Consider the following 21,799-nt stretch of genomic DNA (forward strand, 5'->3'; position numbering starts at 1 on the left):
AAGCAATCCATAATTATAGATCCACAATCGGCACCACCCCGTCATTCCCAGAAAAGTCCGTAACTCTTTTACTGTCTGAGGTCTCCGAGTTTGGCATATTGCCTCTTTACGGGCCTGTCCCAAAGTTCTTTGTCCCGCACTAATTTCATAGCCCAAATAATTCACTTTGCGTTGCATTACCTGTGCCGCCTTCTTGGATACCCGGTACCCTTGAAGTCCCAGGAAATTCAGCAGACTCACTGTCCATATTATACAATCTTCCTCTGTCTTGGTGGCGATCAGGATATCATCCACATACTGCAACAGCTTCCCTTCCTCAGACGGGGCTTCCCAGGATTCTAAGTCTTTCGCAAGCTGATTGCCGAAAATGGTAGGACTATTCTTAAATCCTTGTGGCAACACCGTCCAAGTGAGCTGGGTCTTTTGACCACTCTTGGGGTTTTCCCATTCAAATGCAAATAGTTTTTGGCTGGCCTCATGGAGAGGGAGGCAAAAGAAAGCATCCTTCAAATCTAAAACAGTAAACCAAGTCAATTCAGGTGTTAATACGGTCAACAGGGTATATGGGTTCGCCACTACTGGGTAAAGATCTTTAGTTATCTTATTCACCGCCCGTAAGTCTTGGACCACCCGATATGACCCATCGGGCTTCCGAACAGGTAATATAGGGGTATTGAATTCAGACTCACACTCTTTTAATAATCCCAACTGCAAAAATTTTTCTATCACCGGCCGGATTCCTTCTCTGTCTTCCTTCTTTAGGGGATATTGTTTAATTCTTACTGGCTTTTGGCCTTCCTTGATCCTAACTTCAACAGGTGGAGCACTTTTCGCTCTTCCAGGTGCATCGGTAGCCCATACCCCCAGGTACACTTGGTTTAAGATGTCCTCGTTAATGCTTCCTTCTAGGGGGAGACTGGTTAAGGTTAGGCTCAATATTTGAATATATTGCTGATCTTTTACCTCCAGAGTAATTTCTCCCTTTTCGAATACAATTTTTGCTCCCAATTGTTCCAACAAATCCCTTCCCAAAAGTGCCTTTGGGGAGTTGGGCATATATAAAAATTTATGAATGCCCCACTGTTTTCCTAATTTATATTCTAAAGGTTTACAAAAATACACCTATTCACTTTGGCCAGTCGCTCCCTTCACCATGACATAATCATCTCCCAGGGGCATCAAAGCTTGATTCAGAACCGAGTATGTTGCCCCTGTATCTACCAAAAATTCTACCTCTTGTTGTGTTTTCCCTAGCTTAATTATAACCAGTGGATCCGCTAGGGTAGATTCCCCAGGTTCCCGTCAATCTCCCTTCACATGGGCTACCGTTCTTCCTGTTTGAGCCCTCTGATCCTCCTTCTTGTTCCTTGGGCATTCCTTTTTCCAATGACCGAATTTCTTACACAAAGCACATTGATCCTTGCCCAGTCGGGGCGAGTCTCGTCTAGGCCCTCTTCCTCTTTCTTCCTGGATAACAGCCATTAATTTCCTTTGCCCCTACCTATATCCTTCTTCTCTGTTACTAAATAGTCTCCATGCTTCAACCAACAATATTTCTAAATTCTTACCCTCCGTAGGGCGCAATTTCTTAAGTTTGCGCATTATGTCTCCTGTAGATTGACCCAAAAACAGGGAGACCAATTGTTGTACTCCTACCTCTGACCCAGGATCCAGCGGTGTGCTGCGGCGCATTACATCCCTCAATCGATCCAGGAATTCAGATGGAGACTCGGAAGGACTCTGTTTGACTGCATATAAAGCTGACCAATTTATAGTTTTGGGGATTGCCCTCTCCATTCCTTTTGTAATCCACTCCTGATACTCCTGCAATCTTTCCATATGTGCAGATCTATTAACATCCCACTTTGGGTCTTGGAGAGGGAAATATTCCTTAATGTCCCCTCCTGTAATCTTATAATGATCTTCAGCTAGGTTCCCTGCTGTTTTTAAAATCAGCTGTTTCTCTGTCTCAGTCATATATTCCAATAATAGCTGTATATCCTTCCAATCAGGGTTATGCTGTTTTACAATAAATTGGAAATGCTTAGTTACACCTATCGGATCTCTCCTATAATCTTTTGCAACCTTTTTCCATTCCCCTAGGTCAGCAGTAGAAAAGGGTACTTTGATTAACATCGTCCCACCATCCGGCCCCACCGCCTCTCGGAGAGGTGCTTGTAAAGCTGTTGAGGAGTTTTCTTCCTAGTACGGGAAGATACAGGGCTGTCCGGGGGGGTCGGAGTTCTATCCGAGTCTGCATCCTGTTCCTGTGGTCGAGGGGGAGGCTTAAACAAATCAGATCTTGTTCTGGTGCCTGATGAATTTTATTTGCCTTAGTACATCTTTGTCCAATACTACATGCCTAACACCACCACCTCAGTTTACCTCTAAGCTCCTTGTTGTTTTCTCACTCAACTGCGAGCACCATGGGGTCCTGTGGGGGTACCATTCCACAGTCCCTTTGCCACTCCGGATGATTTTGGAGGGTGAAAAAACATGTCTGCATACGAAACCTCATCCCATTTTCCTTCTCTCCTTAAAAACAGCGTTAGTTGTAACAGAGTATTGTAATCTATTGACCCATTAAGTGGCCACTTAGCATCACCTTCTAACTTATACAACGGCCACCATTGATTGCAAATTTAATAAGGTTCTTTTTATTTTCTGTTCCTCCGGTCCCAACAATATCTTTCCAGTGGGCAATTACACAACCTAGAGGACTCTTCCTCAATATTCCCCCTTGATTGTTTCCCATTTTATAACTTCTCTTTTTAATAAGCTTCCATGCAAATCGTTCCTTACACTTCTTTATAGTCTTCTCCCAGTTTTCCTCCCACATGTCCCGAATTTCTGGGATTAAATTTTCCCTTCCACACACCAATTTCACCATTTCAGATTCTTGGTGAGCTCTTTCCCAATCATAAAAGTGTGGAATTTGGGGAAAACACTTAGGGCAGTCTGGTTTCCGTCTGCTAGATGTACAATACCACCTTCTCCCACAAGATTTACACTTCAACAAAACCCAAGCCGGATGCCAATTATTATACAGTCTAGTTACAAGCCCACATACAAAGCAGGGAATTACCCCTATTTGTCCACCAACTGTGGGATTTTGAGATATGTTTAAAGCAGGTTGTTCCCAATCCAAAGCTACTTGCCATCCTGCGGGAGTCACATATGCTCCTTTTAAATAAAATTGTCCATTTTCCCTTCTTATCCAATGCCCTCCGTCGTTTAAATATTCCCAAGGTTCAAGCCCAAACCACCAAAGAAGTGATTCCCTTCGCTCTATTCCCCCATTAATACGTAAGACATTTACACGTTAACAAACATAGATACACATATAGATTTCAACATAACATTTCCACACACTCACATAAAAATCCTTAACATAAAATTTCCAAACATGCACATCATACAATCATCGCTCCAGTTGACAACCTTTCAGCAGCTGCAAAAATGTACCAAGCGCAGTTGCGAGGGGGTGCGCTTACCCTTCTCCTGCCTCTTATATACCAGTCATCGACAGGTCCGTCCTGGCTCCCGATACCGGGATGCAGCGGTCACCCCGGATTTGCTCGATCTACCCCCAAGATCGCTGGCGGCCGCTCTATCGGTCAGCAAATCCCCCCTTGTCACCATACAGGGTACCCTCCTCCCATACGGGGACTACGCTGCACGCCAGATGTCTCTGCGCGATTTACCAGCTGCCCCGGCCCGTATTTCTACAGGCTCCCTCTGTGACACATACCGTTTGGTCCGCGGCTTCAGGAGGTTGTTGTCTGCTCCCGCGGTGAGTGGCTGGCAGCGGAGGCTCCTCCGAGGAAAGTGCTCGGGGCGCGCCTAGGGGCGTCCGCTCCGCAGTCGGTCCCGCAGCCGAGCAGAGAGTCTCCTGGCTGGCTCGCCAAACTGATGTGCGGAAACAGACTCCACAATCAGTGAGATTGTAAAGTAGGTATGTTCATTCAGCGCTGGGCAGCACGGGGGGTAGTCCCACCAAAGTCGTGCGTGCCTGACTCGGCAGTTCGCTTCGAATTTATACAGTCAAGTGTTACATATACATAGAGTTTCGCAATACGCCTTTACATAGGCATGATCTACCCCCGCTTCATATTAAAATTAGTTCCAAAAGTCACAAGGCCGGTCTTGGCTGGTTTTTGGGGTCGACTGCTGCTTCTTATCAGGGACTATCTCCTGCCCCAGCCAGCCTCAACAATGCAAACGTTAAGCATCACTTCTCATCCCCTTGGGCCAACAATGCAAACGTTAAGCATCACTTCTCATCCTCTTGGGCCATGTCTACCTCTATTGAAATTTCTTTAACTTCATTATAAGCTAGATAATTATTAAACAATTCTTATCTACATCTATATATCTACTATATCTACTAAGGTTCCTTTGGCTCCCCGTTTCAGCACCACACAGCTGCTCGCTCACTTTCCCTGTTGTCCCAAAAGTGGGGTTGTTTACCCGGTGTGCGAAACGCCAATATACACACAGAGCAGAGGTATTTTATTCCAGTTCATGTTTGCGCAAGGATGGAGGCTAGGTGGTAATCCACAAAGCTAGTCCCCTCATACCTAAACGGGCAAGCAATTTATACAGTTTAGTTATACATATTCAATTTCCAAAGTTCTTCCCCAAAACTATTACTGGTAGTGGCTTATCTACCACAGTTTCTGTTGGGTTAAATTTTCCCCGCTTCGAATTAAAGGTACAGTGTTCTTTTATTCTACAGCATGTGCTCAAGGAGAGTGGGGGGGTAAGTCTTTTGGTCTTGAATTGAGTCGGTGGTCTGATCTCCCCCTGCCGCCTTTACCTGTCCCCCAGTTATGGAAGATTTTTGCTGACTTCATGCCTATTAGCAATTATTCAACTTTCGGTGCCTCCTGGAGTAGGATGTTCCCTTCTTATCAGTCTTTTAGTTCTTCTTCAGGGGCACAGTTGTTAGCAAGGCGTGCCTTGTTTATACAAAGGGTATCCTGTTTCACAAGACCTTATGGTGGCTTAAATACATCACCCCCTGGTGGGGAGTGGGGAAGAGTTGAAAATATCTCAAAACTAAGATAGTGGCAGTAAAAACAAACAAAAACATCCCACAACCACTTATATAAAAAGCTGGTTGAGTTATACGAAGATCTTTTTGGAGATCAGGTAGTTGAAACCCTTACAGGAAAGAGGATTTTTTCAGTCTCCTGCAAAATAACTAGCAAAATCTTGTGAAGGAGGTGATTACTTAACATTATGTGCTGTTGTGCTGCGCAGAAGGGGACTTGGACTGACAACTGGGGTTTTTGTACAGACTAAAAATAATTTTATTATTTAAATAATTTAATACTTAAAAGGCTTGCTTTATATATATATATATTCAGACTTTTTTTTTTTAATCTAGGGAACATGAATGGTTTAAGCAGGACCTTCCCAAATACTTGTTTCCTGAAGACCCATCATATAGTTCTACTATGATTGATGATGAAGCCTTAAAAGAAGTGTGTGAGAAGTTTGAATGCACTGAAGAGGAAGTGCTAAGTTGTCTATACAGCCAAAATCATCAGGACCCTTTAGTGGTTGCTTATCACCTCATTATAGATAATAGAAGAATAATGAATGAGGCCAAAGACTTCTACTTGGCTACAAGCCCACCGGATTCTTTTCTTGATGATCACAATCTGTCTCGCCCTCATCCTGAAAGAGTGCCATTCTTAGTAGCTGAAGCACCACGTCCCCGCCATACTCTTGATGAGCTGAATCCACAGAAGTCAAAACACCAAGGTGTAAGAAGAGCTAAGTGGCACTTGGGAATACGGAGTCAGAGTCGACCTAATGATATCATGGCTGAAGTTTGTCGAGCAATTAAAGAACTGGATTATGAATGGAAGGTAAAATAATAAAGGATTTTTACAGCAGACAACAGTAATTTTTTGTTTGAGCTGTGTAATTACATAGCCTAGAAGTCTGAAACTACATTCTCCTGTGCTGGAAAATAATCTCATGTGCCTGTGCTGACTGCTTGTGCTTGCTGTGCAGGAAGGGTTTTGGGGGAGACTTATTTATGCTGACAGGAAAAATCTTGCTAATGTGTTTAACCTTTCTACTGGGGCTGTGGGAATGTGTTGAGTGGGGGTTTTTTGTTGGAAAAAAAAAAATGCTCTGGCAGGCAAGCCTGAAATCACTTGATAATACCAGTGAGTTGAAATAAGAAAAACAATATGCAGTGCTTCTCAAGCAGTTCCAGTTACTAACTCAAATCTCTTTTGTACTAGGTTGTAAATCCATACTATCTGCGTGTTCGAAGGAAGAATCCAGTGACAAGTGCATATTCCAAAATGAGTCTACAGTTGTATCAGGTGGACAGCAGGACGTACTTACTGGACTTCCGTAGCATTGATGGTATGTGAAGACTTGCATAACTTAATGGAATTGTAAGGGAAATAATACTAAATACAAACATGTCTTAATTTACTTGTTTACAAGTGAAGTAAGTGTTGTCCTTTATTAGTTTAAGCCAAGCTAGATCTGAATTAGTGTTTCTTTATTCCTTCCTGGTCTAGTGTTCCTACAACCAGATGGTTAGCTGCTTCATCCCTTAATCACTTTTTAGCTATATCAACTCCTGAACTGCTCCATTTTGTGTCTGCACCAGCACTAATACTGTTACCTGATCAGAAAGTAACTCCCAAAACACACAAAGTATGTTTAGAGAGGAGACATTGCTTTATTCTTTATTCTGCACAGGGTGCAAGGTGGAAGATTTCCACAAATAGAGAACCCCTACTGAGGTTTTCAGTCCATACTTATACACTACAGTTAAAACACCACACCTATCTAATACATATGTTCCACCTAACTATTGCATATTCATTATGTTGAGCAAGCATGACGTGGTGTTCTCTTGAGCATCCCAGAGTGTTCTACGCCTGCACGGGGGTCTCTGGTGGTCTTCGGTGGTCCTTTGGGGAAGAATACCCCTACTCCTTTTGTCCTTTTATGGTCATGCGTCATCTGAGGACACCAGGGTCTTTGTTTCTCTCGCCACCCCCTTGTTTCTCACTGCCCAAGGAGGATGTATGTCCTTAATTAGTTATCTGGTGCCTTGACTATTATCCAAACACTCCTTAAGCATCCTCTATTGTAAGCAGAATCTTAAACTAGATAAGCTTTACCTTGAGTACACATAATCTAAACAGTCCTTGAATAGGAAGCATATCACACTTCTCATGTCTTAGGTTTTTTTTCTTTAAGCTATCACTGCCTTCTTATTTGTTAATCAGTCTTTTGAAGGCTTGAGGCAACAATACCACTGGTGCAAAAGGGGAAGGATTGTGGGAGGTGAGAGATTTGGATCAACCTAAACTGCCTTTGAGGCCTCACCCCCAAATTTAAACATTAATTTAGATCTGAAGTAAGCATGTGAACATATTTTCCTAGTGAAAATAAAGCTTGGCATCTAGGCATGTGAATTTGACTTGGGCTGTACATTGCTGTACTGGATCTGGCTGAGATGGAGCTAATTTTCTTCATAGCAGCCTGTATGGTGCTGTGCTTTCTATCTGTGACTAAAACAGTGTTGATAACACACCAGTGTTCTGACTATTGCTGAGCAGTACTTGCATAGTATCTAGTCTTTCTCTTTCCCCACTGTGCTGCACCCAATGAGTAGACCGAGGGTGAACAAGAAGTTCGGAGGGGACACAGCCTGAACAGATGACCCAGATTGACCAAAGGGATATTCCATGCCATATGATGTCATGATACCGAAAAGCCGGTCGAAGAAACTCTCTAAGACTCGTTTTGGAGTTTTAGAAAGCAGGCATTCTTTATTGCAGCGCTGGATGCACGGGGGATAGTTCCACCTAGTGTGCATGCCACGGCTTTAGCACTAACAGGTTATATAGAATAACTAATTGCATATTAATCAGATTAGTATACATCTATATAAAAATGATTATAACTGATTATCTTAGTACTGCCTACATCCGATCATGCACAATGAAGGATCCATTTGAGTCGAAGGGCTGCTTTTACGACCACCGACCCATTTGAAGTTCTTGTTGGCTGTCCTTGAAGTCTTTATTCTTGTCCTTGTTCTTTGATCTTGAAGCTTAACGCAGCTTCAATCCCATGTGGTCAGTTTCAACATTGTTCTCCTCTAGTGTACAGGAACATCTAGTCATAAGAGCAAAGAACTGCAAAACTTATGAGGAACTACCTCTACTAGTTAATTGCTTGGCTATACTTTTGTCTATTGTTTCAATCATAGTGTTAGTATAAGATTTTTAATAATTATTTACCAAATCTCACTTTTACAGTCACCTAGCAGCAAACCAGTTTCCACAGCTGGTACAAAATATTAAAACCATCAAAATATTTAGACATACCATACAGAATGTATGGAAATATGCTATCAGTCATGCTTAGCAAAAAAACTGAGGGGATGGGTGTTTGGGGAAGGTAGCCATTGTTCAGAGACTGGCTGGGCATTAGTCTGCTTGTAGGAGGTGGTGAGTGGTTGCCTTTGCATCACTTTTTTTTTTTCTTTTATTTTTCTCCTTCCTCTTATTAAGCTGTATTTATCTTGACCTATGAGTTTTTTCTTGCTTTTGTCCTTCCAGTTCTCTTCCTCCATTGCACTGAGATAGGGTGGAGTGAATGAGGGGCTGGCTGGGGGCTTAGCTGCCAGCCAGGTCCAACCCACCAATGCTAGTAGTAGACAAAATTTGAGATGGGAATTGTATGCTTGCAGTAAATGAAGTCTTGAAAGCAGTTGGACTAACCTGTAGAAAAATCTGTTTTATAGTGACAGTAACACAGCATGTAACTTTTGTGGTTTAACTCCAGCTGGCAACTAAGCACCACACAGCTGCTTGCTCACTCGCCCCCAGTGGGATGGGGGAGAGAATCAGAAGGGTAAAAGTGAGAAAAATCATAGGTTGATATAAAGACAGTTTAATAGGTAAAGCAAAAGCCGTGCATGCAAGCAAAGCAAAATAAGGAATTAATTCACTACTTCCCATCAGTAGGCAGGTATTCAGCCATCTCCAGGAAAGCAGAGCTCCATCACATGTAACAGTTACTTGGGAAGACAAAATGCAATAACTCTGAATGTCCTCCCTTCCTTCTTCCCCCAGCTTTTTATTGCTGAGCATGACATCACATGGTCTGGAATATCCCTTTGGTCAGTTGGGGTCAGCTGTCCCAGCTGTGTCCCCTCCCAACTTATTGCGTACCCCTAGCCTACTTGCTTGTGGAGCAGTGTGAGAAGCAGAAAAGGTCTTGTTGCTGTGTAAGTACTGCTCAGCACTAAAACATCTCAGCATTATCAACACTGTTTTCATCACAAATCCAAAACATAGCCCCATACCAGCTACTATGAAGAAAATGAATTCTATCCCAGCCAAAACCAGCACAAACTCCTAAGTCAGATATCTTCCTGAAAATGGAGGAGCTAATGTAGACTGGTCATAATGCTTGTTTAAGGGCATAGTAGACTAAAACAGAATTACCTACGTCCAATGGTGTACATGACATGCCTAGGAAAACATGTGGCATGGAAAAAGGATTTACTGGAATATGGCTGGATTACAGTATATGATGGCTAAGGCTGTGTCTCATGACAGTTTAACCTGATCTGACTTGGCACTGCAGTTCTTGCCTTGTCCCTTCTGACAATACAAGTGCTTGCTTAGATCCACTAGTATTTGATACAGGAGATAAATACTGCAGTATAGGACAAATGACATCCCTGCTGGAGGGGAGATGACTGCTTAGAGCCATGCAGCTGGGGGGGGGGGGCAGCCTGCTGCAGTCCTTGCCTCAACTCCTTGAGGAAAACCCAAACCCAAGGGCATGGGTTTGGCATCTCTCTTCCAATAGTGAAGCTGACTTGACTTTCCTTTCCCTCTCCCACAGCTAACTGTTCTCTATTCCTCTTGTCAAACTGTAGTTTAAAGTAGCTTTGAATGTGAAAAGGCAATCTTTCCTGTGTTCACTAATTTCTCCTGGAAATAACTTTTTCTGGTGCCAGGTGTGAGTCAAAACTAATGTTGAGTATTTAAAGTAAGAATAGAGATACTTCAGCAGAACATTATTTCCTCCTCATACTGAAGGTACTTCCATCTTGGAAGTAAACTTAAACTGCTGTAGCCCAAATGCATATTAAGGGGAAAAACTTCCAAAAATGAAGGATAAATTAATGTAGATGCTAGCAATTAATGCATCAATGAATTATAATAAAAATACAAATAACAAAGTATAAATAACCAAATAGAAAGAAAACAAATATAATAAAAATAAAGTTAATACTAGCAAAAAGCATCTACAAAATGTTTGAACTGTTATTTGACTTAACCTTATGATGCTATCCTGTTTCTGTTTTAAGTTTAAACTAAATCAATTGAACTATTAGCTGCTGAAACTAGTTAATGAAAAATATAGTGAGTGCTGGTCTAAACTAAATCAGATAGTCCTGGAGCACAGTTCAGAGCACAAGAATAATTTGCATAAGGACATTTGATTCTGTGTTGCTATATGTATAAGCTTTTATTTTGTATCAACAATACACCGTTTGCAAAAGCTGTTTATGTATTAAGATTTAAAAAACAAGATTAGAAGTGTGAGAAAGGGAAGATGTTTGCTGTTCCTATGACTGATTTGATACAGATAACTAATTTTCCTCCTCTTTCCACTTGCCCCCCAGATGAAATTACTGAAGCAAAATCTGGGGCTGCAACTCCACGGAGATCAGGCTCTGTGAGCAACTGTAGATCCTGTCAAAAAGATTCAGATGCTGATGCACAAGGAAAATCTGCAGATATATCCCTTACCCCATCAGTGACCTCTTCGCTTGACTCTTCTAAAGCTGACTTAACTCCAAGACCAGGGAGTCATACAATAGAATTCTTTGAGATGTGTGCAAATCTTATTAAAATACTTGCACAATAATTTTGAAGAGGGGCTTATTTCTTTTATAGTAACAAGCATGCCTAAATCATAGTCAGATGCTTCCAGTTATAATCAAGTTAAATTAAGGCGCTGAAAAAACTAGCCACAGAATGTAATTTGCAGAGGGATTGGAATGATTATGGGCAGTTATGTATATTATTTTGAAAGCTGGAGTGAATTCTGATTGTCTGCTGTCCAATAGCATAATACAGGTACAGGAAGTCACATGCCCTTGGGGCAGTGTTCATAACACTTTACATTGATTGCACATTAGACTTCATGTAACATTTAAGTTACATGGACCTTCTTGGTTTTTTCACTTTGGTAATGCATACATCTGATGCACTGTAAGTAAATGTACACTTACTAGTTCAATGACCTAAGTATGACTTGTTGGTCACCATCTACAATTGTGCCTCAGTTGATCAGAATTGTCAACATCTAACAGTAATGTGTTAAAACTGCTGTGTTTCCTTCCCCTTACTTGACAGTAAATGATAAAGAAGTTTAATGCATTATAACATACTACTTTTAATAACAGATAAATTTGATTAAATGCATGCAAATCCAACCAGGTGGAAATGCATGTAGGTGCCCTGTAATGCACTAAGGGTGAAATTCTGTGGGCTGTAAGTAGAACAATTGAGGCCACAACAGTGGTGAGAGACTTAATGCTGAGAAGACTTGGCACCCTGTGGGCTGAAACAAAATGTTGCTTTGTGAAGAACTGTCAGCAGGTTCCTGATCTGTGCAGATTTGCTAGCTTATACCTTAGTGTGGTAGCAGCACAGCAGCTCACCACTGCTACTGCAGGCTGAGAATCCTGTTCCTTATAAATGTGCGCATGTAGTTAAGAGCACAGCTCTAAGGGCTCTTGTGTGCTATTCCAGAATCTAAAATTTACAGGGTTTTTTAAATATATGTTAATACTTTGATATAGCTGTTTATATTGTATGCTAACTTAGTGTATATTATATAGAATTCACTTTGCAGTTGAAACTACATATATAGGTTTAGGTTTTCCCAAGCCACCTTTATAGTGAACTCTATTTAAATTGTGACATTAATAGTACAACTTTTCAGTTGAACATTTAAAACCGATCATGAGAACTTGACTGCTAATATTCAAAAAGTTTTCAACAGTAGATTGCTATTACCAATGACATAAATCCTTCTGCATTTATGGTTTTTGTAATGTTTCAGGAAGAAAATTGAACCTTACATGTTAATCACAGCTAGTACTTGCAAAAAAACATTTAATCTCTTGTAAACTGGATGTAATTATCCACAGTTCCATTTTCATCTAGCACTAATAGATGTAAACATTAAACAATAAACTGTATGTCAGAAAACATTTAGTTTTGCATTCAAGAATGAGCGTTCTCTTCAAAATAAACTTCATGACTTACTTTCAAAGATTGTTCTCCCAGTTAGAGACTGGAAATCAAGGCATTACTATGAACAGTGAAACCTGGACTCTTAAAATGAATGAGGGTTCTTGCCAATGACTAGCTGAAAACTGCTAGCTACAGCTATAAGAACAGTCTAATCCAGGCCAACTGTGGCTTCAGTTCAGAAATTCATGTTATGAATATGCACAGCACAGAATTTGAAGAAACTTAAAGCTGCTTAAGCCCTGGAGTTGCTGTAACTGCATTCTGAACTGGGCAATGGTGTGGTCTGCCTAGTATGTAGGTACAAGTTACAACTTCAGTTCTTTATCAAGTGTCACACGTGGTCCCTGTAATGCAAGGTTGTATTACTGTATCTCAAAGTGGAAGATTTCTCTTAAATAAAGCTTTGGGTTTAAACTCCTGAGATTGAGATGTCAACATGAGGGACCAGCTGCAAATCCTACTTAAGTTGTTTTTTGTTTGGGTTTTTTTAGCCTTTTAAGAATTGGTTCTGATGTACTGAATAAATCGGTGTACTCACTTTCATTACCCTTTTATTTTGAAATTGTTAAATATTGCACTTGTACAATATAACAAATGCACAGATATTTTTTTTTATTGCAGTAATTCCTCATCTGGAACTGGTTTCAGATCACTGAAAGGGTCTCTTGCATATGTTAAACTAAGTATTTGCAAATGGTAGCTGCTCCTGGTTTGCAAATTTGTAATGCTGACCGCAAATGCAAGGTGTCAAGGTGCAAATAGCTTTTAATTTTTATATACTTTTTTGGCCCTCTTGTGCATTAAGGCAACCATGGTTTTTACTTTGTCTTGGTATCTGGAAGTTAAAGTCAGTTTCTGGCAGGAGTGTACTGTATGCACAGTTTTAAATAAAGTAAATTTTATTGGTATGATAAATCAGTTTTGATGGCCAAAAGTTTCCTGATGGAACAGAGTTGGGGTTTGGGTTTTTTTTGATACAGTGTGGGGGAGGGAGAAAGGGGGACTGACAAGCTATTTGAATTCAGAACAGTTGTCTGTTGTGTAACTTTCCTATGCTTTGTAGATATTGCTGTTGAAACTGCTTTCTTCAAATGTTCCTACTGATCTTGCAGACCTTTTTTTAGCATCGCATTAGTATCTGCCAGTAGGCTGTGAAACAAAACTTCACTGATAAATCTGCCAGGGCTGTAAGGAGGCAGCTTATGCAAATATACAAATTGGTCAAGTATGTTACTCTATATTCCCAAGTTTGCTCCAGTTGGAGTATGTTGAATTATCTTGCCTTTGTATTGTAATTTTTTCAAAAACATGGATAAACCTGATTATCCATGTGCAATATAACTCACTAGGTAATGGATAAAAATTTCATCTTGGTGGTGCAATATTTAAAAAAAAAAAAACTTTCATGGTTGTTTTGATATGATTGTTTAATACAAACTTGGAAATAAATTTTATTTTACCAGTTGATTACTATCGTAAGATATAAAGTCCTGTTCTTTAACAAAGATCTGCCTACTTCCTGTGTTGTGGGTGGTTTGTGTTGGGTTTTTTGGGGTTTTTTTTGACAAAGCTGAATGGCTCAAGTGCTTGTTTATAACTAACTTTTTAAACTCTCAAAACTTAAACCTAAGTAAACATAAAATACTAAGCCATCTTGTTTGAAACTGTGCATGCTGTCTTCTAGTGTTATATATGTTATAAATTAATAGACAAACTTACAGTTGTTTTAAAAACAGCAGTAATTACGATTTTAGAATAAGCAGCACCATGACAACTAAAATTGTTGCAGAATTCCCAGCTAGGCAGGCTGGGTGCTACCAACTGCTAGCCTGGTGACTGACCGACTATTTTCCCTTAGATCCTATAAACCCTCTTACAGCAAAATGGAATTTGAGATGGAAGGAACACTGGGAAAGTCCCCTTTTGTGCTGCCCTATGGTAACTCACCTTATCTAGCATCTTGCACTTTGCTCTTTTCACGCACCATGAATGGGTTCTTTTATCTTGATATTTGCCCCTATAACTCTAGGGAGTGATTTAAAACCCTATAGTCTGTCTTTTCTTTTTCTTCCTTTTAGGAAAAAAAAAAACACCTCATCTTCATTCTTGGTCATTTTTCCTTATAGTATTTCCTGCTTTTAACAGCTTCCTTGTGTTATCAATTAATATGTATAATATGATTGAAATAACCAAGGAGCTGCTAAAGTCCTGTGTACAGCCCCCATCAGTTAATATTTAAAATAGGGAAACAATAACTAGACATGATTTAGGGTTTAGGAACTAACTACTAGACAATGGGGCTTTATGCTTATGTCAGAAAAGGTAATGGATTGTGGTCTGATCAACAAACCTGGAAGAACCGCTTGGAACTGCCAAGATTAGGGAAGTAGGTAAAAGGTAATTCCTACAGGGGGAGATTGTGACCACCGATTCATTGACCACCTACTCAAAAGAAGACAATGAAGGAAGTGCACTAATTTACATGAGGGGTGAAGAAGAAAGAACCAATCATTAAGGGAAATAATAATGCATATGTATTACTTAAGTATATAAATGTGGGAATTCTTGAGACAAAGGTGTGCTGTCTTGAGACAGGCACCCATTCATGCGCATCAATGAAATTAATTTGAAAATACCTTGACTCTGTGTTATTGGCTTGCACACTGGGTAAACAAATCTGCTTTTAGGAGAACACTTGTGAAGAGGTGACTGCTCTCACAAGTACCAGTCACATATTGTCAGAGTTTTGTGTGACACATGGCATTCCCATCTTCCTTCACCTCTCACTTTGTGGTACTTGCCTTCATAGTTGAGCATCACTAACAGGTGGTAACCCCCCAGACTTGCATATTATCATCCCCTTGCATTCCCCCAAGTAGTACTTCTTCTGTACTTAAATATGCATTGTACTTAACGCTGCTGTTATTAAAATCCTCAAAGCCGTGTCTCCTGCCTTGCAGCATGGAACAGGGCAGCTAGGCTCACCCCTGGGGTGTTTCTTTACTGAATTGGCATGCCCCCTGCAATGCCTATATGTGTCCCAGTTGTCTCATTAAAGCTGGAGTTCACTTGAATTTATACGCATCTGAGGACACTCCCCAGCTGGAGCCTCCAGGGTGGGAGCCCAAGGTGTCCCAGCTGTCCCTGGGGGAACTACAGCTCCTGGTGTGCCCAGCGGCACCCTTGGGACTACAGCTCCTGCCATGCCCCATGGGGCTGATGGTGGTGGTTGTCCCTTGTGCTGTGGGAGATGATGGGTCCTGCTGCTCCTGCTAGGTGGAAGGGGAGGAGCCCTTCTTCCCCCCCTTTCTTCCCTTTTTCACTGCTACTGCTCTGCCTTTTCACTTCCTTCTGGTTGGAGGTCAAAGGTTGTGTGGGCCTTCCAGCTGGAAAAGAAGTGCCCGGAGGAGAGTGGTAGGTAATGGTCTTTTGCTGTAGGTCCCTGCTCAAGGCTCGGTCTGGGGGGGGCCTGCAGGGAGGTTGGGGCAGGATGTGGTCTTCCTCAGCCCACCTGGCTGCTTGTTTCCTGCTGCCTCCCCATTGGTTCTGCTAGGCCTTGTTCCTGGCTGCAGTGAGTGGTGGGCCATGCCCTGCTGGAGACGCCTGTCCTGGGGGTGCTTCGCTGGCTGAGGAGTGGCTGTGCGGGGAAGCTTCCCCACAGGCGGACGGGTTGAAGTCATTTAGGGCTGTGCAGTGGGAGGTCTGTATGGCTGGTGCAGCTCATAGTGGTTTGGGCTAGTGGCCGTGCCTGTGATGTGTTGCTCACCTTGGACCAAGTCATTTCCTTTTTCCTTTTGTCTGGTTTCTTATGTGTTGGCTTCAGGGTTACAAGGTTTTCTGGTGTGTCAAGAGCACTGTGGTGGGTTTTTTTGGTTTTTGTGGTGGGTTTTTTTGTTTGTTTTGTTTTTGTGGTGCAGGGTTTTGTTTTGTTTTTGGGGGAGGGTGTTTCTGCTCAAGAATATCTTCTAGCTAGGCTCAAAATTATAATTGCCTGACTAACACCTCTAGTGAAGCTGATGGGCAGAATTTGTGTGGATGGGTGGCAGTCTGTTACATATTATTGTTTTAGAATCAAGATAAGCGAGTTGCTTTTTTTTTTTTCTTCTATGTACTTAAAAACTAAACTACCTAACTATTGAAAATGCATTTTTCTCCAGTTCTCCAAATGGCTTCTTTTGAGTGGAAGAGAAAGATTGGTGAGAAAGTTTCAAAAGCTGCTTCCCAGCAATTTGAAGCAGAAGCTGGGGATGACAAGGATCTGGTTGATGATGATGATGATGTTAACTGGGTACATGCAACTAAGAGAAGAAAGGAAATTCTCTTAGAAGATTGTGTAAAGAAAAGTAAGCAGCTGAAGGATGAAAGTGCAAGTTTGGCTGAAAATAGGAGGTACTAATACTATCTTACTCTTTTTTTTTTTTATTGACTGAATAAGTGTTAAATAGTATTTTAATCCCTTCTCTAAACACCAGGTAATTTGCTAGCAGCTGCATTCACGCCTTTCATATTTGAAAAATTGATCATTCCTTTCATTCTATCTTTACTGTTGGGTACTAAATAAGTTGTTTTCTTTGGTGGTGTTGGTAGCTGTGAAATGAAGCCTGTATTCAATCTCATTTTTGTGTGTTCACGTAACAAAAAAATGATAGGAGGGAAATGAAAAACTGACTGGATCTGAAAGTTGAAAGGGTAAATAAGTTACCATGAGATAAGCCATACTGTAAGTAATGCTTTAGCTACTCTGGTAGCTTTTTCCTCTCCTGTAAACGTGTGGTAATCTTACTTTTCTGTTATTAAGAGTAAACTTATTTGCACATGTACAGTGCCTAGGCAAATAATGCAAAACAGCTAATGCACTGTAATTATGTCTAATTATTTTGGAAAGTCAGGTTCAGGTAGCTACTCTGAACATTTTCTGGTAGCAGTACTGATGTATTGGGTTTCCATGGCAAGGTGGGGGGGGGGGCTACAGGGGTGGCTCCTGTGAGAAGCTGCTAGAAGCTTCCCCTATGTCCAATAGAGCCAATGCCAGCTGGCTCCAAGATGGACCCACCACTGGCCAAGGCTGAGCCAATGAGCGACGGTGGTAGCGTCTCTGGGATAACATATTTAAGAAGGGGGAAAAAAAAACCCTGTAGCTGAAGAGAGGAGTGAGAATATGTGAGAGAAACAACTCTGCAGACCCCAAGGTCAGTGAAGAAGGAGGGGGAGGAGGTGCTCCAGGCACCAGAGCAGAGATTCCCCTGCAGCCTGTGGTGAAGACCATGGTGAGGCAGGCTGTCCCCCTGCAGCCCAGGGAGGTCCACGGTGGAGCAGATATCCACCTGCAGCCCGGGGAGGACCCCACGCTGGAGCAGGTGGATGCGCCCGAAGGAGGCTGTGACCCCGTGGGAAGCCCGCGCTGGAGCAGGCTCCTGGCAGGACCTGTGGACCCGTGGAGAAAGAGGAGCCCACGCTGGAGCAGGTTTGCTGGCAGGACTTGTGGCCCCATGGGGGACCCACGCTGGAGCAGTCTGCTCCTGAAGGACTGCAGCCTGTTGCAATTGAAAAACGGACTCCGAAGCTGGTTGCAAACGAAGACCGTTTATTGAACAAAACGAGTCCTTATATCTGCTAGCTGTGTCCGACGCAGCAGCCAGCAATCATGGGCAGAAGCTTTTCAAAATTTTCCACTCAGCAGCAACTATCTTATCTCTACACTATTCTTGGCTCTGTGTCCTTCCAGCATGATTACTTCGCTGGGAACTTCACTGTTCTCATGGTTTTCTGCCAACCAAAGCAATAATATTATTGTTTCCACAGGTGGTCACTGAGTCAAGTGCTCCCACAGCAGCCCGCAGAAAGGACTCATGTTGGAGAAGTTCATGGAGGACTGCACCATGTGGGAGGGCCCCCACGCTGGAGCAGGGGAAGAGTGTGAGGAGTCCTGCCCCTGAGGAGGAAGGAGCGGCAGAGACAATGTCTGGCGAGCTGACCACAACCCCTATTTCCTATCCCCCTGCATCGTGCTGGGGGAGAAGGTAGAGAAATTCGGGAGTGAAGTTGTTCCTGGGAAGAAGGGAAGGGTGGGGGAAAGGTGTTTTAAGATTTAGATTTTATTTCTCATTGCCCTACTCTGATTGGTTTGGTAATAAATTAAACTAATTTTCCCCAAGTCAAGTCTGTTTTGCCCATGATGGTAATTGGTGAGTGATCTCTCCCTGTCCTTAACTCGACCCACGAGCCTTTCGATATATTTTCTCTCCCGTCTCCAGCTGAGGAGGGGGAGTGATAGAGTGGCTTTGGTGGGCACCTGGCATCCAGCCAGGGTCAACACATCACAACTGAGTATTGAGACTTCAGCAATTTTGGAAGGATATTGCACAGATGCAAGTCAGTTAGCAACAGGACAGGGAGGGCGTGCCAGAGGGTGCGCAGTTCCGTGTTCTGATATGCTGAGCAGGGCAGCTCAACATATATGGCCAAAGGTCAAACAATGGTCATACCTGCAGGGAGGGAGAAGTTACTCCCCAAATGACCCCCAAGCCCACTGACCCATTTCCCGAAGTTTCTGGAAGCACAAACCGTGCATGACACCTAATTAGCCTAATAAGTATGAGTGCCCGCCCAAAGGAGGGGCAAGGAGATGATAAAAGGACACAAACTGAAGCCCCATGTGTGCATGCCCACTGGAACTGGACCTCTAGACTGGCTGGACCAACGCTGCACCCAGGACTGGTGAAATCTTGCTCTTCTCTCTCTCTCTCTTTTTTTTCCATAATCCCTCCACCTCATCCATTTAGACATAAAACCATTGACTAAGTCTGGGACTAGGAGTGGATCTAGCCGCTCCTAGGCTTCTTTCTGAGGAGGAGTCTAGAAAGCAAGGGGGTCCTCTCTGAACCTCGTGACTCAATGGGAGGGCTCTCCTTGTTCCCTGAATTGATGTATATGGTTACCACGGGTTACACGCTTTACAGAAGTGGTCTTATGCTAATTCCTGTTGTGAGAGACCACGCCACCTACTATTACACCTTCCAAGTTCAGGCTGCTTCTGCCATGAATAAAATGTTCAACTGACCATTTGGTGTCACTTCACCTTAATTTAGTCCGAGGGAATTCTGAATTCACCACAACCCCTCCTTGGTCTGTCCAGCACAGGTCGTGACAGGGGGACAGTTCCAAGAATAGTCTCCTTAAAATCTTGAGAATGCTTGACATCTAAATCTGTATCCTGACTTTACTTGTATGAGCATCTCCGCTTTATTCATTGTCCCAGACCAGTGATGACGTTATTTTCCTGATACAAATAATTTCATAAGTCAGTATACGCTCCTGTTCTGTTAAGCTATTTGTGTTAAGAAATTTCAGCCTGGAAAAGGGTGCTCTGGGTAGCCTGGAAGAGAGAACAACTGTCGTGGTTTAACGCCAGCAAGCAACTAAGCACCACGCAGCTGCTCACTCACTCCCCCCCGCCCAGTGGGATGGGGGAGAGAATCGGGAAGAGAAGTAAAACTCATGGGCTGAGATAAGAACGGTTCAACAGAACAGAAAAGAAGAAACTAATAATGATAATGATAACACTAATAAAATGACAACAGTAATAATAAAAGGATTGGAATATACAAATGATGCACAATGCAATTGCTCACCACCTGCCGATCGACGCCCAGTTAGTCCCCGAGCAGTGATCCCCCACTGCCCCCACTCCCCCCAGTATATATACTAGATGTGATGTCACATGGTATGGAATACCCCGTTGGCCAGTTGGGGTCAGCTGCCCTGGCTGTGTCCCCTCCCAACTTCTTGTGCCCCTCCAGCCTTCTTGCTGGCTGGGCATGAGAAGCTGAAAAATCCTTGACTTTAGTCTAAACACTACTTAGCAACAACTGAAAACATCAGTGTTATCAACATTCTTCTCATACCAAACTCAAAAACATAGCACTGTACCAGCTACTAGGAAGACAATTAACTCTATCCCAGCTGAAACCAGGACAACAACTTAGAAGTTTAAAGCAGGCAAGTTTGTTTATAATAATAAACACACTGTGTGTGTGGTCTGATTTAAATAAATAAAAGACTTTGAGAAAAAGCTTTCTGTTCATATATTTAAATAGTTTCCTATTTTTACTGTTCAGTCTGATGGTGACACTGTTCAGGGGGGCAGTGATTCACTTTTGTACATCCTTTTGTGTTCCCGAGTTCTGTAATTCCTGAATAAAATTCTGAAGTGTTTTAAAGGTGACTTAAATTAAAACCAAATTAAGCTAAATCAGTTTTAAGCATGCTGCTATCAATACCTTTAATGCAGTAGCTGCATAAGTTGGTTACATTAATATTAAATAGCTTAAAGCACAGAATACACAAATTAAGAGTCTTTTGTTAACATCTTTGTTTTTAACACTAGGAATAAATCATACAGTGGTCTACAGAAAGTTAGGTCTATTTTGTCCTTTTCGGGATATTGTCACGAAAATTTTGCACCTGGCCCGTGCCAACCAAGGAGAGAGAGGCTAGATTACAAAGTATAGAATTACAAGAGTAACTTTTTTATTCATGCTCATGAGGTGTCCCATTCAAATTGAGGCACCCCGAATGCAGTTTTACACATGGTTCTTACACCTTTCAAGCATTCAGGTACAACATGATTTGACCAATCACTACTTAACACACACATACTACTGTTTTGCAAAGCAACTATAATTCTATGGCATCATCATCCACCTGCTTCTTTCTTGATCTATATGTCCCTGGAGTTGGTCTTGCTACAGTTAGTTATCTATGATGCCAGACAATGGGAGGGTTTCACAGAGGTGTTAGAGGGGCTAGGATGCTGGCATTATCTTGGTAGTCCAGGGTATCCTTTATTCTTCAGGATGGGGGCTGTCCTTCTCCTAGCAATGAGCTAGGGTCTTTCAGTCATGCTTACTTAACCATGACTATGCAGTATACAATGTAAGCTCTCTCATGCTCTCTTTCATACAGTTTCATACTATAAAGACTAATTGGTACAATAGTTAGGGAATGAGATTTTCCTAACAATATAGAGATTGTGTTTTTAAGCTTGAGAAAGTAGAAGTACTTCTAAATGCTTTCATTCTACATCTGATAATACATAATAACATAATACATAAACATAATAATGTTTACTGTACTTAAAGATCAACTTCTGTTTAATATATGTATTTCTCATATCTCCCTTCCCACCTTCACCCTCCTTGTATTTTACTTTGGATGTTGTATATTGTGGAACACCCTTCTTTTCTCTGTATTTTGGTGTTCTTTTTGATTTATTTGCTTTTGTGTATTATGTAAAGTGCAATAAATCTCTTGAATGGCAGCAAATAATCTGTTATATATGTGGTTTAGGGCAGGGAGATACAGACTGCTATATATTTATTTTGAGAAGCAGGTAGTTTTTGGTGATCTTAAAATATTAAATTGGGACAAAACTCAGTCTCCAAGACTAAGGTTTTCCTTTT

At 41.9% G+C, this 21,799-nt stretch overlaps 1 protein-coding gene across 5 annotated transcripts in view; it reads left to right on the top strand.

The window, feature by feature from the left end:
* LOC128136279 (5'-AMP-activated protein kinase catalytic subunit alpha-1-like) overlaps window positions 1-20,031 on the top strand; it is a 63,145-nt gene extending 43,114 nt beyond the window's left edge. The window contains exons 7-11 of one of the 5 annotated variants that reach the window (XR_008233315.1): window positions 5,393-5,879; window positions 6,264-6,390; window positions 10,697-13,090; window positions 14,197-14,276; window positions 16,496-16,570. Coding sequence is in view for 3 of the 5 variants with exons in the window: in XM_052775542.1 (XP_052631502.1) it covers window positions 5,393-5,879; window positions 6,264-6,390; window positions 16,496-16,727; window positions 18,141-18,258 (964 nt within the window). In the remaining 2 variants the exon portion in view is untranslated. Of the gene's footprint in view, window positions 1-5,392; window positions 5,880-6,263; window positions 6,391-10,696; window positions 13,809-14,196; window positions 14,277-16,495; window positions 16,728-18,140 lie in introns of those variants that run through there. The other 4 variants (XR_008233314.1, XM_052775542.1, XM_052775543.1 and 1 more) reach the window with 4 other exon arrangements.
* The last annotated feature ends 1,768 nt before the right edge of the window (window positions 20,032-21,799 follow it).

The sequence above is a fragment of the Harpia harpyja genome, chromosome W, assembly GCF_026419915.1.
Source record: "Harpia harpyja isolate bHarHar1 chromosome W, bHarHar1 primary haplotype, whole genome shotgun sequence".
Lineage (NCBI taxonomy): Eukaryota > Metazoa > Chordata > Aves > Accipitriformes > Accipitridae > Harpia > Harpia harpyja.